Source organism: Phodopus roborovskii, unplaced genomic scaffold, assembly GCF_943737965.1.
Source record: "Phodopus roborovskii unplaced genomic scaffold, PHOROB, whole genome shotgun sequence".
Lineage (NCBI taxonomy): Eukaryota > Metazoa > Chordata > Mammalia > Rodentia > Cricetidae > Phodopus > Phodopus roborovskii.
This window is the reverse complement of record NW_026126482.1, coordinates 371,681-386,128: the sequence shown is the minus strand read 5'-3', so window position 1 is coordinate 386,128 and position 14,448 is coordinate 371,681. Positions and strand designations below refer to the sequence as shown.

Here is a 14,448-nt window from a genome sequence, read left to right as displayed (position 1 = left end):
GGATATGTTATTTCCTAAGAATATTAGCAAGGACTCTGCAGAATGACTTAATATGAATCTTCTGGCCCTAATTTTAAAAGGAATTGTCATTGGGTATATAAGAATGATGGAGAAAATAAACAAAATAAGGCTAAAATGACAAAATGACTAGGAAACTTACTTCTGGGAGATAAGATGGTCTAGAGATGGACTTTACAAACAAGCATCAGAAACTTTCCCTCTTTATCCAGACAGCAAGAACTTAAGTCTCTCTAAATCTCAAATTTCATGTCTTTGAAATGAATGTAACTATTTTTCTAAATATTTATTTTGTGAGGATTATCTGAGAGTAACTTATACAAAGTATGACTGCCTATAAATAGTATGAGTTTGGTAAATTAGTCATACTGTCATTAATAAAAGAAAAAATAAACCCTACAAATAACTTTTCAAAGGTGGATAATCAGTAATACATAAAAGAATACCCTATGAATGGGTGTCTTTTCATCCCCTCTCCTAAGTCAAATATAATTTTGTTTGTTTTTGAAAAGATAACCCTAAATACTATGTTTCCTGGGAGGATGTATGTTAAATACTGTTTGGGCTTCTTATGCTTGTAGAATTTCTCATAGCACTGTAGACCAGAGCTGTGCTAAAACAATATCTACATGAATAATAAATAAGGAGCACACTGTGAGATTCAAAGAGACTGTGCCAATATATTTATTCCTTTGACTTTCAATGTGAATTTATAAAAATTTAATAGCCTGCAATAAACACCTAAGCCTAGTCACTATTAAATATAAATTTCTAATCAAGAGGAATACTATTTGTTTTATTTCACAGGATTTATCCTGAACTTCTTGTTTCTATCAACAAATCTAGCAGATGGTAATTTGCCAAGTGCCCATTAATGCATATGGTGGCTGTGGAAGCATGATGTGGCATTTTACTAGAAAAGGAAGAGCTTCTTTAACTGGGTGTAAAACTGTAGCAGGAGGAATATCCTGAGGTATTCTTTAACTGGTTGTAAAGCTACAACAGGAAGATTATCCAAAGCTATTCTTTAACGGGTTGTAAAACCACATGCCTGTATCTAGCAATGCTCTGCTGAACATTCTGCTTGCTTACTTCTTAAGAGGCAATAATTTTCTATCTCAGAGGCCTGAAGTAGTGAGAATGGTAATGGTCCCCAAAAAATGGTCTCTACTGCAAAGAGATATTTCTTTTTGAGGCATGAGAGCTACAGTTATCTGGCTAGACCCTAGCAATCTTGGGTTTCTTAATAATTTTGGAAAGGTTTTAATCACTTCTCTTTCTTTTTCAGATTCTTGATTCCAAAAGGCATATGATTGACAATTCTAAAGATAGGTGAGCTCATTGACTCACAGAACAACGGGTGTTAAATTATGAACCTGTTGCTTGAAGATGCTCGTAATTCTAGAAGACCAGATCTCACAGGCTGAAGAAATCAGGCCATGTTCCCTCTTAGACCTTATAAACCCTCCCTCCAGGATGAGATAACTAAAATACACAGGTGTGTGTGTGTGTGTGTGTGTGTGTGTGTGTGTGTGTGTAGGGTGGGATAAGACAAATCTGAAAAATGAATACCTGAGACACAAGACACCTAATCATGCCACTTTCTTTCCTAGTCCTTAACAGACTGAGAAATGTGGGTCAGTGTGAACAATTTTAGAAAGGTCTTGATCATTCTTTCTGATTCTGGGTGTCAAAGCATGCAACTGACAACCCTAGAACAGGTAAGTCTATTGATCCACAGTAGGAGACTGATGGGTGAATCTCTAGATATATCCTATCCACCTGTCCCTTTGTCTAAAAGTGGTCCCTAAAGAATGGAAGATAAGCTGCTCTGAGCACAGTAGCCCCGCCTATCCACACAGGACCACACTGAGTCCCTGCCTGCCTGCCTGATCTTTGACCCCCATCACTGGGCCCCTGCCTGAGGAGAGACCTCCTAAAGAGCTTGGACCATCCAGAACTACAGACATCGATCTCCTGACTCACCTAAGCCTGCTGGGGGAGTAGTGTAGAGAGAGAGAGAGACCCTACTGGAAGAAGCAATGGGAAGACAGCAATACAAGAAAACACCTAACAACAGAAAGGCAAGCATAACACCACCAGAATCTAGAGACTCTACACCAACTAGACCTAAACACACCAAAGCAGATGAAGCAGAAAAGAACAACTTAAAAATGTCTTCATAACAGCGCTCCTTACCAGCAGGAAGTAGTTTGGAAAGAACGACGCCCAAATTCCCAAATATTGTGTATAAATGTTTGTTTTCATTTAATTGGAATTTGTTATATAAAATTAAATAAAATAATAATAAAAAAGTCTTCATAAAAATGATAGAGGCCCTCATAGATGATATGAGAAAAGCCTTTGAAGAAATGGAAGAAAAAACAAACAAAAAAGGAAATGAACAAATCTCTTAAAGTAAGAAAAGCCAAGAAAAAAAAAAAAAAAAAACAGATGAAGGAAACAACTCAAGACTTGAAAACTGAAATAGAGACAATAAAGAAAACACAAAGTGAGGGAATGCTGGAAATAGAAAAACTGGGCAAACAATTAGGAACTACAGATGCAAACATAACCAACAGAATACAAGAGATGGAAGAGAGAATCTCAGGCACTGAAGATAAACTAGAGGAAGTAGATTCATTGGTCAAAGAAAATCTTAAATCCAACAAATCCTTAAAACAAAACATCCAGGAAATGTGTGACACTGTGAAAAGGCCAAATATAAGAATAATAGGCATAGAAAAAAGGCAAAGAAGCACAGCTCAAAGGTGCAGAAAACATATTCATCAAACTCATTGAAGAAAACTTTCCCAATCTGAAGAACGACATACCCATGAAAGTACAATAAGCATACTGAACACCAAATAGACTGGATCAAATGAAAAAGACCCCTCAACACATAATAATCAAAACACCTAACATATGGAATAAAGAAAGAATATTAAGAGCAGCGAAGGAAAAAGACCCGGTAATATATAAAGGCAGACATATCAAAATTACACCTGACTTCTCCATGGAAACACTCAAGGCCAGAAGGTCTTGGATAGATGGTCTACAAGTACTAATAGTCCACAGATGCCAGCCCAGGATACTATACACAGCAAAACTCTCAATCACTATAGACAGAGAAAACAAGATATTTATTGACAAAGCCAGATTTTCACAATATGTATCTACAAATCCAGCCCTACAGAAAGTTCTGGAAGGAAAACGCCAACCCAAAGAAGTTAACTACACTCACAAAAACATAGGGAATAGATAATCCCACTTCACCAGAACCCAAGGGTAAAGCAGGGCAAATATATTCACAATACCACCACCAACAACAAAACTAAAACAAACAAGAATTAACAATCAATGGTCCTTACTTTCCCTCAACATTAAGGGTCTTAACTCTTCTATACCGGCTCAGACCCCCTGGACATGAGTCTCAGTTAGAAGGCCTGGGCAGTCTAAGGGAACTCTGGTGTACAAAAGGACTTTAGGAGCACATTTCCTATGGAGAGATCCTTAACCTAGAGGCAGAAGGGAGGGCCTAGTCCCTACCCCAAATGACTTGACAGATTTAGATGACCCCTCCTGGAAGGCATCACCCTACAAGTGGAGTGGAGTGGAGGAATGGAATGGGAGGATGTTGGGGGTCATGGGAGGGTGGAATAGAGTGAGGGAGGGAGAAGGAACTGGGATCGATATATAAAATAAGAAAAATAATTTAAAAAAATAGAAGAGTAAAAGATGTAAAACGACCTTACCATGCTCCAAGAATGGATTAATATCCCTGGAAATTTAATTTCTTTTAAAGCAAAATTTTGTATGATGTAAACACTTATCACTTCAAGTAGTGAAGGTCTTTACAAAATGTGAAGCTCAAATTCTTTTTCAGAGAGAGTGAAAAATGGACATAGGAACTTGTGATTGACAAAACTGTACTGGTTACAACCAGGTTTTACTCTCCCATGTGGAACATGAGAATGGATGTTATTATGAAATATGCTTCTTGACTTCTCAGAATGTCATAGGCTGTTCCTACATTTAATTTTTCTTGGGGTTTCTTAAATAAATACTGAACTCAGAGCAATGAAAAAATAATTTAAAGTAATGACAGTAAATTTTTTTGGAAAAATTGATGATCATACAGGTGACAAATCTTAAATTTTTGGTTAACATACTATAATTGTCATAAGTAACTGAGGTTCCTTTAGAAAACTGTACTAAAAAGAGGTACTACAAATTAAATACAAATTTTAAATTAGAATACTTAATATATATCCATAGAGTATTCTGAAATACATACTGTAAGAACAGATGTTGGATTTAAAGTGCTTGGAATCTACGTAAACAGGGGTTGGAGAGATGGCTCCGTTGGTTAAGGGTTTGCTGTGGTAGCAGGATGACTGGAAACCATCCTTGGTACCTATGTAAAAAGCCAGGCAAGGCTGCTTGTGCTTGTTTTCAAAGTGCCAAGGACTCAAAAACAGGAACATCCCTGGGCTTGCTGGCCAGCCATTGGCTGCATTAGTCATCTCCAGGTTGACTGAAAGACACTCAGAAAGATAAAGTAAAGAGCAATTGAGGAAGACGCACACATGTGAGCACATACAGACACATACAAAGAACAATATAAGCATTTCCCACTGGATAACAGTGGCATCAGTATTCACTGCAAACTTCTTTTTCCTCCAGTCTGTGAAGGCTGCTGGCTCATCATCTCAGTTTCTTCTGTTTTTAAAACCCTCACACAACCTTTGGCCTTGTTCTTTCTCTTCCATTAATTACATCTTCTCTTTCTCAATTCATTGCCACCCCCACTGGAATAAATATCTACTATTCTGTATTTATAAAAGTAACAAATATTTGTTAACGTACTTATTAAGGTAACAGAAATCTGAGTTAAAACAGATATGTTGTTTTTTATTGGTGAAAAAAACGTATTTTATCTTTGAATAATTTTAAGAATTAAAAAAATTAAATATAATTGTAAAATTTATTCCCATTTGTAACAGTCCCAAGGAGAAATATATCCCGTTCTTTTGTTTTGTTTTATTTAACATAATTTCTTTATTGAATCTTTTGTAATTTCACACCATGCACTCCAATTTTACTCAGCTCCTGGTCCCTCTATATCCTCCCCTCACCCCTGCAGTACCCCCACAAACGAAATTAAAAAAAAAAATCAGACCAATCCAAAACAAAATAAGCCAGCAAGCAAACAAACAAAAATAGAAAGAAAATCAAAAAGAAAGTCTGTAACTTTTCTAGCCCTCGTTTGTCTTCTCTGGACTTGTTCTTGGACTTGTCATGTTCCTTCTACTACTATGTAATGATTATTTTGGATATATCTAATTTTCTGAGAAGACTGAAAGACTCATTAAAAGTCTGCAAAACAATTGTTGATAAATTTCCCTGAAATAAAAGGCGGAACTAAACATCTTCCCAAAACAGATCATATCAGCCAGCCCAGAAAATTACAGTTCCAGCCTTATTGGTCTCCCAGCTGCTGCCTATTTATAAGTCAGCAACCACACTGATCCTTTAAAAAGCAGATTGTCACTCCCCCATGCAAAGCTCCCAGTCTCTTCCTTATCCATGGTCTTCATAACGGCCTGCGCCATCCTGCATAATCTAGCTCCTTTCTCATTTCCTAAAGTCTCTCCCTTCTAGGTCTGCCCAGCAAAAACAGCCTGAAGACCTTCAGGTATAGTTTTGCAAAGGTTCTCCTGGAACCCTGATCCCTGACTTGGAAGGCAGGAAGCTTATGTGTGCTTAACAATAGTTTCTTACTGTGCCCTCAGTACTGCCCTCTGGAGTTCAGTCAAACAAGTCGGTACAGTATGAGAGTCACCAATTGCAGCAGAGGATTTTTGCCTGTTTCCTTAGTGCTGGAACCAGCAGCAGAAAGAGCATGACTTGCAGGTTCACAGCAGCTGCTACACACAGAGCAGAGTGTTAAACACAGCCATGGATCCACAACTACACCGTGTCTTCAAAAATTAACTGTGTAGAAAGGGAAAAGATAGAAGAAGAAATATGCACTAGAGACAACTGTAGCTTTTTAATCCTACCAGATCTTGTTTTGTGTGGTTTTTTTGTTTTGTTTGTTTTCTTTGTTGTTATTGTTGTTATAGTGAGAAAATTTATGTAAAACAACCAGGGAAAAACTGAACACTAACTAGATTTTGGTCAAAAGTGGTAGTTCTGGTTAGCTTTTCAAGGTGTGTTGATTTAAAAAGGAAGCAGTTATCACCTACAGATAACGAATGTACTGATGGATGAAATGAGAGGCTGTGATGAAAACTCTTCAGGTAATCTATGTTAGGGTGGATGTAAGAACTGAGGCAGTGGGTAGATCTGCCAGGGTCAGCATGGGTTTCTTCATTGTGCCGCTACTCTCCTGGATATGCGCTACATTTGCAGACCAGAAAGAAAATTCTGTTGGTGACCGAGTAAAGAAAAGTGATGAGATAAAAAGCAATGTAGAGATAGAAAAATAAAAACTGTTCACTTCCTATAATTCTGTATTTTTACATGTGTTGTTTTATTGTTTAATCTGTTAATGCTGTAATTTTTAAGTGCCTTGTGAATAAGTTGCTCTTATGGAAATTTCTAGGCAGTGAAAACGTGTAAATTTGTTTCTAAAGAACATGATTAATGTCTACTTTTTCAATTTTTAATAAGTTTAATTTCATTTTTAAGATTAATTTTTGATGGGCACACAAAGAAATTACTTCAGTGTGATACACAACTCTATGCTTTGTGGCTATTCATCTCCACTGCCCTCCCCCACCCTCCTCAAATCTTCCTTCAGATCGTACCCCTTCTTCAAGTTACAAGGTTTATGTCTTTATATTTTTATGATAATATTTTTATTTAAATTTGAAACAAGCTTGTTTTACATGTCAATCCCAGTTCCTGCACCCTCCTGTCCTCCCCAGTTGGGTGCAGCTATGGGGGTTCTAGAAACCAAGCTTGGTTCCTGTGCAAAAGCAGCAATTGATCTTAAGCATTAAGCAATTCAATTAAAAATAAGCAAACAAGCAAAAATGTGTGTGTGTGTGTGTGTGTGCGTGTGCGTGTGTGTATCTATGATTGTATGTGTGCATGCATTAGAGGGCTTATGTTTTCTAGCTAGGTTGAAGTCCAGCAGGCCCCAGACAGAGGGATCTTCCTTTGTACACTCCCCTTTGAGCTGGGATTATGAGAACTGGCAGAGATGGCTATCTTGTTATGCAGCTACTAGTATCTGAACTCAAATCTTAAGCACTTAAACAAGTGCTCCTAGTCACTTGAGCTATCTCTCCATCCCCAAATCTAGGATTTTTAAAGGACTTTAAGACTAGTCTTAAGTATGATGGTGGTGGCACACGCCTTTAATCCCAGCACTAGGGAGGTTGAGATAATCGGATCCCTGTGATTTTGAGGCCAGCCTGGTCTACAGAGCTAGTTCCAGGAAGTCAAAGGCTGTTATGCAGTGAAACCCTGTCTTGAAAAGCAAAAAGTAAAATAAAATATCAAACAAACAAACAAACAAAAAAACTGGTTTTAAAAAACCTCAAGCTAAGATCTACAAATGAGAAAAAGAACCAGATAATATATGAATTCCTTGGGGGAGGGAGCGATTAATAGAACATAAGGAAAGAAAAAAAAAAGAGAGTTGGGGTTGAAAGGAAGTACCCAGAAGGCTGAGGAGGAAGAATTTGTCTGTATGAGTTGCCCCTCCCCCACTCTCAGAAGCCCTTTGTGATGTGGAGTCCTGGTTTTGTGATGGAAAGTTCCCAGATCTGTGACATGAGCCTGAGTTATCCTTCATCTCCCAGGGAGAACTCCCACCAGTTTGATTCAGATGGAGAATCTTCCTTCTCTTCTGGAAAGCATATACACCACATGGCTGAGTCTCAGCTCCCCTATGTGGGCCATGGACATAATCCTTGCCTTTGTGTGTGGACTGGGGCTCTACCTCCTGCTACTTCCCTTCCTTGAGAGTCATCTATCTTCACCTCTACCAAATATGAAGTTCACCAGGAGTGTAAGAAATTATCAGTGTAATCATGTAATAGAGAATGTTTTCTCTCTCTCTCTCCCTCCCTCTGTCTTCTCTCTCCTCTCTCTCTCTTCTCTATTCTCTCTCCTTCCCTCCCTGTCTCCCTCTCTCCCCTTTCTCTTCCTTCCTTCCTCCTATCCTTCCCCTCTCTGTATCTCTCTCTTAATTTTTAAATTAGCATACAAAATATTGGGTCTAATAATGGAATTTTCAAACAAATTTTGTTTTCATTGATTGCTGTCTTCCACCCCCTCTCCTCCCTCATCTTCCTCCTTACCTTGTGGTCCTCCACTCCCCACAACTCTTTTTGTCTTACAAGTCACATGGGTCCTTTTGCCCATTTCCTCTGCCTCAACAACACATTTCATTATAAATTTCTACTTCTCCAAATCAAGTAGAAAGATGGCTGGGGAGCCATCTCCAAAAAGAACAGATATTTATTCTCCTGCGAGCTGGTGGGGCAGGGTTGAGAGTAGTCACCAACGCATCTATCTGAAGGTGCTGGTGTGCCAGGGTAAGCTTGAATGCCATGGTTTCGTTGATAGGATCTGCATTTTTGATATAGTTGGGGACCTCTATATCAGACATTGGGCAAGCATTGAGCACTGGTTCACATGTTCCCTTCTCCTATGCAATACTTTTCTCTCTGATGGGTTATCTGAGGGCTGTGCTGAACCTCAAAAGATATTAGATCAGAGGCCATAGTGACATCTGGCTTCAAGAAGCAGAAATCTACTTGAAAACTATGAAGTATCTATAGAGATTTGACTCTTGAGCAGAACACTGATAGTAGACATCATGGTTAGTCTCATATTCTTTACTCCTGTGCATCTACAAGGAGACCAACAAATATCAGGTATTTTTCTGCTCTATAACCCTCTCCTTAATTTCATTAGACAGAGACCATGCAACAGCCCAGTGCTATGGGAGGTAGAGAAGAAGATCTCTGGTATTTGGTGTCTCCAAACCTAGCCCCAAGTTCAGATCCTTTCCTGTCTTTGCCTCCCATAGCACTGGGGTTACAGGTATGTGCACAACTATGTGATTTTTTTTTTTTTTTTTTTTTTAATGAGTGATGGTCCTCACTCAGCAATGTTTTTACCCATGAGGCCATCTCCAAAGCTCCTTTTTTACATTTCCTAAAGAATGAAAACTTGTTGGGCAAAAGTGCTCAGTAAGTAAAGGGCTTGTTTTGCAATCATGAAGACCTGGGTTCAGATACTCAGCTTCCAATTAGGAAGCTGGGCATAGCGATATGCTCCTGTAGCCTTGGTGCTGGGGAAGCTGAAGCTTGCTGGACAGCCCAGTCTAACTGTATCAGTAAGTTCCAAGGTTAGAAAGAGACTCTGTCTTTAAAAATTAAAGTGATAGGAGAATACTGACATGGATTTCTGGTCTCCGTTATTCATATGTATTTACATACACACTGGAGAGAGGGGAGAGAGAGAGAGAGAGAGAGAGAGAGATGTTTTCATTCACTTTAAAAATGTGAAATTCAAACAACAAAAAACAGAAGCACTAGCCAAGCTTGGTGACACACTTCTTTAAACCCAGAACATGGAAGGCAGAGGTAAGTAGATTTCTGTGAGTTTAAGGCTAACCTGGTTTATATAGTTAATTCTAGGCCAGCCAGGGCTGGGGAGATGTCTTAGCATTTAAGAGCACTTGCTGTTCTTCCAGAGGAACCAAATTTGCTTCTCAGGTCACATAGCCCACAACTACCTATACTCTAGTTATAGGAGATCCAATACACTATTCTCATCTCTGTTAGTCACCAGGCACACAACACACACACACACACACACACACACACACACACACACACACACACACGAAAAAACCACACATCACATCAAATACACACAAAATAATATTAATCCCATATCAAATTTTAAAATGCATGAATATCTGCAGCTTCTCTAAAGAATTAAGACCTCTCTCTCTCTATCTCCATCTCTCTATCTCTCTTCCTCACTTCTCAGCCTCAGCTGATGACCTGGCAGAGCTGGTGCAGGAAAAAGTTTAGGACTCATCATAGGAAAAGTCCCAAAGGTAAGTCAGTCTCTGCCATTCACTTGCCTATGAGGAACTAACACCATTTTTCCCAAGTGAGTTGCAAAGGCTTAAGGGGGGAGGTTCTTGGGAAGGAACTAAGAATACCATATTCAGGTTCCTGTCTTAGAAGAAAGCTATGATGAATGAACTGACAGGTGTTCCTAACAAGGAGGTCTCTGGACTATTAGGAACAATGTTACCAGGATTTGGAGGTAGGACCTTGAGTAAAGCTGATTCTTTTTTGAGGCAACTCTATCCTTTCTCCCATAGGCCAGTTAGAAGGATCACAGAGGATGGCGCTATGGGAGCGACTTATAAATGATTAAGTGCTATCCATACCTCTACCTTGTGAACACTACTGACCATGAATCACATGATCTTGAATGCTAAAGAACAGGCTCTAGAGTCTAATCTCAATCCTTTCTAATGGGTCACCCACAAATTTAGTTTACTATAAAAGCCCTACATCTCACTTTCCACTGTCATAACCCACTCTCCTAATTTCCAGCTTGGGGAGACGACCTGAAAAAGCTGAAAGAAAAAGGAAAAGATGGATTATTTTTAGAAGATATTAGCCCAGGACACCATTTGAATTCTTTAGGGAACATGTCTAAGTCACCAAGTACTAAGCAAGACAGCACTACCCTGCCACCCTTCTGGAACCTGGAAGAAAAATCAGAACAGTTGATGGCCACTCAGGAACTACCATATCCCAAGATCTTCGGGGACCATTTTCAACAGAAATACAAACAGCTTTTCTGGGGTCTCCCTTCTCTGCACAGTGAATCTCTAGTGGCTGCTGCCTGGATCCCTCAGACTTCTTCTCTTCCTTCTCCCTTTTTCTTATTCAATGTCATCTCAAGTGTTTATCCAATTCAAATGCAAGATAAAATGTCTCCAGTGCTGTCCCACACACATCCTCTGTCCTATCTGGACCTCCGATCTTCGCCCTTAATTCTGTCTCCACCCCAATTCCAGACCCCAGCTCTGAATCAACTTCATCTTCAAGCCCCTCTCCCAGCCCTATTACCCCCTTCTCTACCCTACACAAGAGATTATGGAACATCTTGTTCTCAGTCACAAAGTAAGCCACAGTGTCTCCCTACTGAAATACAATACATAGAAAGGCCCTTGCTAACAAAACAACTAGAAAGTAGTTTGGCTTTTCCCTTGATGGACCAGAGACCTCAAGAAGTCTATGATGTCTTGGCCCCCAACCTTTCCCAAGACTGGGCAGTCTCTATCCTTCCTGACAATTTTCCAATCAGCTTTGAGCTCCGGGAGAAGCTGGAACAACACATTCAAAAGTGGCTCATTCAACACCGATGGGATCTTCCTCGTAAGATCCAAGAGTCTCTGGAGGTGATGCAGTTTCAGAACACAGTAACAGGAACTTGTCAAACCAGGGACAAACATGATCCCTCACAATCCTTTGTGTCTATGGGTGAACATAGCAAGGATAGTCAAAAGGTGAGATTCCAGTTAGAAAAGGAATCTGGCAAGAATTTGGGACCTATTCTAGGAAAGATATCAAAAGATCCAATCAGGTACTTGGACAAAACTTCAGCAAAGGTACAAGAGGCAAATGTTTTGGAGTCAGAAAGAAATTCAGTGAAGAGCTTGAAGAGCAACTCCAGAAATGACTCAACAAAACACAAAGACAAGAATCTAGAAAATACCCTGAAAGCTCATTTGGGCACCAAGTCAGGGCAAATCAATCAAGGTCTGATCCCTCTGAGTGTGCGTCGATCCTGGCTTGCTATGAACAATGGTTTTTCCATGCCTGACATCTATATGGAAACTAGAAATTTAGCATCCTCAAAGGGTTCAGAAAAGTCTATGAGCTCTTCGCAGAAGCTTGCCTTTCTCAATTCAGACACTCGACAGGCCCTGGAGGCACATGTTGTAAGGTTTTGGGTGAAGCACAAGTGGGGTCTACCCCTCAAGATTCTCAAGCCCATAAATCTCTTTAAGTTGAAAAGTGTTGAGTCCTTGCCCATTGCAGTGTATGTCCCACCCTCCACAAGTACCTCTGTATCTGAGACCAGTTCATCAGTTGAGATAGTCAGAGTCCTAGAAAAACCACCTCAGACATGTTTCAAAGAGGTGATGATTGAGGATTCTTCATCATTAGGGAGTCTTCTCCTTGTCTCCTCTCCTTCTTGTAAGGATATCAAAAGAGTTCTGGGAGTACTTCCATCTGATGTTGACCATGAGCCTTCAAAGGCCCGGCCAACCAAGCAAGAGAGCAGGCATCATTCTGAAACTCTCAAATATAACTTCATGGATACACCCTCTCAGAGTGGGACTGTCCTAGAGAAAGAGAGAGAGACCCAGGAAGTCCTTTTACTGCCTAGAAGGATTAGTGTCCAAACTCCAGAGGCACACAGCCCCCAGGCAAAAGTTGTTAGTGAATCTCCAAATAATGTGAAGACAGAATCATTGGGCCAGCCACAATTCTATACCACTTCTGTGCTCCTTCCAGAGCATTCCAGGAGCATGGTTCTTCCTGCAGATACTTTGGCTTCACAGGTGTTAGGTGACATTGTGGTGGTAGGAGGGGGCAATAGCCTGGCGCAGCAGAACCCTAGTACTCCAAAGCATCAACTCTCGCAGAAGGGCCAAATCAAGGTGTTGGTCCCTACTTATCAAGGTGAAGACACTAAAAATCAGAGTAAAGGAAAGCATGAAGAAGGGCCCAAGTTCACCAAAGTCAAGGAAAAAGAAGACAAATTTAGAAGTAAACACTATCAGCCCCCTCCAAAACCCACACAGCTTCCTCCAGAAAGCACCTTCCAAAAACTTGTGAGCCGCTTTTTTGGATGGATTCACCCCAAGAAAACAATCAAAGGGCAGGAATCTCCTCCCAAGAAAGGTAAGCCTACTGCAGCTACTGCCCAGAGCCAAAGAAGGCAAGCGAAAAAGAAACCACACGTGGACAGCAATGTTGCTGAGGCCCAGGAGCTTATTACAGCTGTTGGACAGATGTTAGAAAAGAAAATGATGCTGCAACGTAAACTCTATGCTTCAAAGTTCAACCAGCAAAGGGAAACTCCACCGCCCCATGCCCCTCAGTCTTCCTATGGCCACATGCCAGCTTCCAACTCAGAGCAAAAGAGAACATCTAGTCACCCAGCCAGTTCATCCTGTAAGAAGTGTTCTATACAGCACAGGCACATCAGAGACCAACCATCTCAGAAAAATGTACGATTTAGCAATGAACCACAGACCCCCCAGAATCCCAGCCTCTTTTCCCCTAACACAATTTCAAACCTAGTGAGTTCCTCCCAGAATGGAACAGTAGTGCCAAGTGTCTCAAGTCACCAATTCCACTGTCCTAGGCACTGTGCTCTCCGGAGAAATGTCTATAGCCAACTATAAAGTTCCTCTCTAGTTTTTTTCTAGTAGGAAAACATAATCAAAAGAAAAAAATTAGTCCATGTAAAAATTATTTTCTCATGTTAGTACATTCAAGATATTTAATGTAGCCCTAAATACATGTTTTTCCCCTTATAAAAGGGTAATGGTTTCTGTTTGTTTCATGTTTTATGTGGGCATTGGCTTCTAGCAGGGATAAACTAAGATGGGTAATTGACAGAGATAGTGTGAGTCCACTTCCACAAAAACTCTTAACATCAAAGCACTGTTCCCCGTATCTAGGGAGATGGTACTAGAGGTAAAGTGCTTGATGCATAAGGACCTGAGTTTGGATCTCTAGCATACATGCAAAAAGCCAAACATGGTGGTAACATTTTTATTCCCAATTCTGGGGAGAGGAAGATGAAAGGATCCCTAGGGCTTGTTAGCTAGCTGACTAGTCAAATGAGTGAGCTGCAGGCTCATTAAGTGACCTTTTTTTTTTTTTTTTTTTTTTTTTTTAAAGAGCTACCTAGGCAGATAGCCAACACTGACCTCTAGCCTTCACACACACACACACACACACACACACATACACACACGTATAATTGCACATACATGTGCCCACACATAAAGATGACAGGATAAGGAAAACTTTGACCATTCCATCTTATGATCTGCTTAAATCCACCTTTCCATTGCTTTAACCTAACCATAAACTTCAGGCAGCTTCCAAAGACTAGGCAGACAGAGGCACTGTAACTTTCAAAATTCCCCCAAGGGCTCCACACAGGGCCATAGCCAAATAGCTTTTCTTGTTACGAAATAGGCTTGAGTTTGGATGGGAGCTGGGCATTCTGTTTCATTCTGAGCTCAGAAGCAGCAGAAAGCTTGCCCATAGCTTTCTTGGTGGAGAATAGAGAGTGCCTGCCTTTGGAAAGTCTCTTCTCTTGGGTAAAGATAGGGATAGTTTAGCC

At 40.2% G+C, this 14,448-nt stretch overlaps 1 protein-coding gene across 1 annotated transcript; it reads left to right on the top strand.

Moving 5' to 3' along the window:
- The first annotated feature begins 7,856 nt into the window (after positions 1 to 7,856).
- LOC127229431 (spermatogenesis-associated protein 31) lies at positions 7,857 to 13,597 on the top strand. Its single transcript, XM_051194553.1, has 3 exons — positions 7,857 to 8,044; positions 10,042 to 10,111; positions 10,623 to 13,597. Exons 1-3 carry the CDS (start codon positions 7,862 to 7,864, stop codon positions 13,493 to 13,495), a joined length of 3,126 nt encoding a protein of 1,041 aa, XP_051050510.1. The 5' UTR covers positions 7,857 to 7,861; the 3' UTR covers positions 13,496 to 13,597.
- Positions 13,598 to 14,448: the final 851 nt, after the last annotated feature.

Coding starts and splice junctions, on each gene's coding strand:
- LOC127229431 (XM_051194553.1), top strand. CDS start 7,862: ATGGAGAATCTTCCTTCTCTTCTGGAAAGCATATACACCACATGGCTG. Junction 8,045..10,041: donor ATATGAAGTTCACCAGGAGT/GTAAGAAATTAT, acceptor CTCACTTCTCAG/CCTCAGCTGATGACCTGGCA. Junction 10,112..10,622: donor TCATAGGAAAAGTCCCAAAG/GTAAGTCAGTCT, acceptor CCTAATTTCCAG/CTTGGGGAGACGACCTGAAA.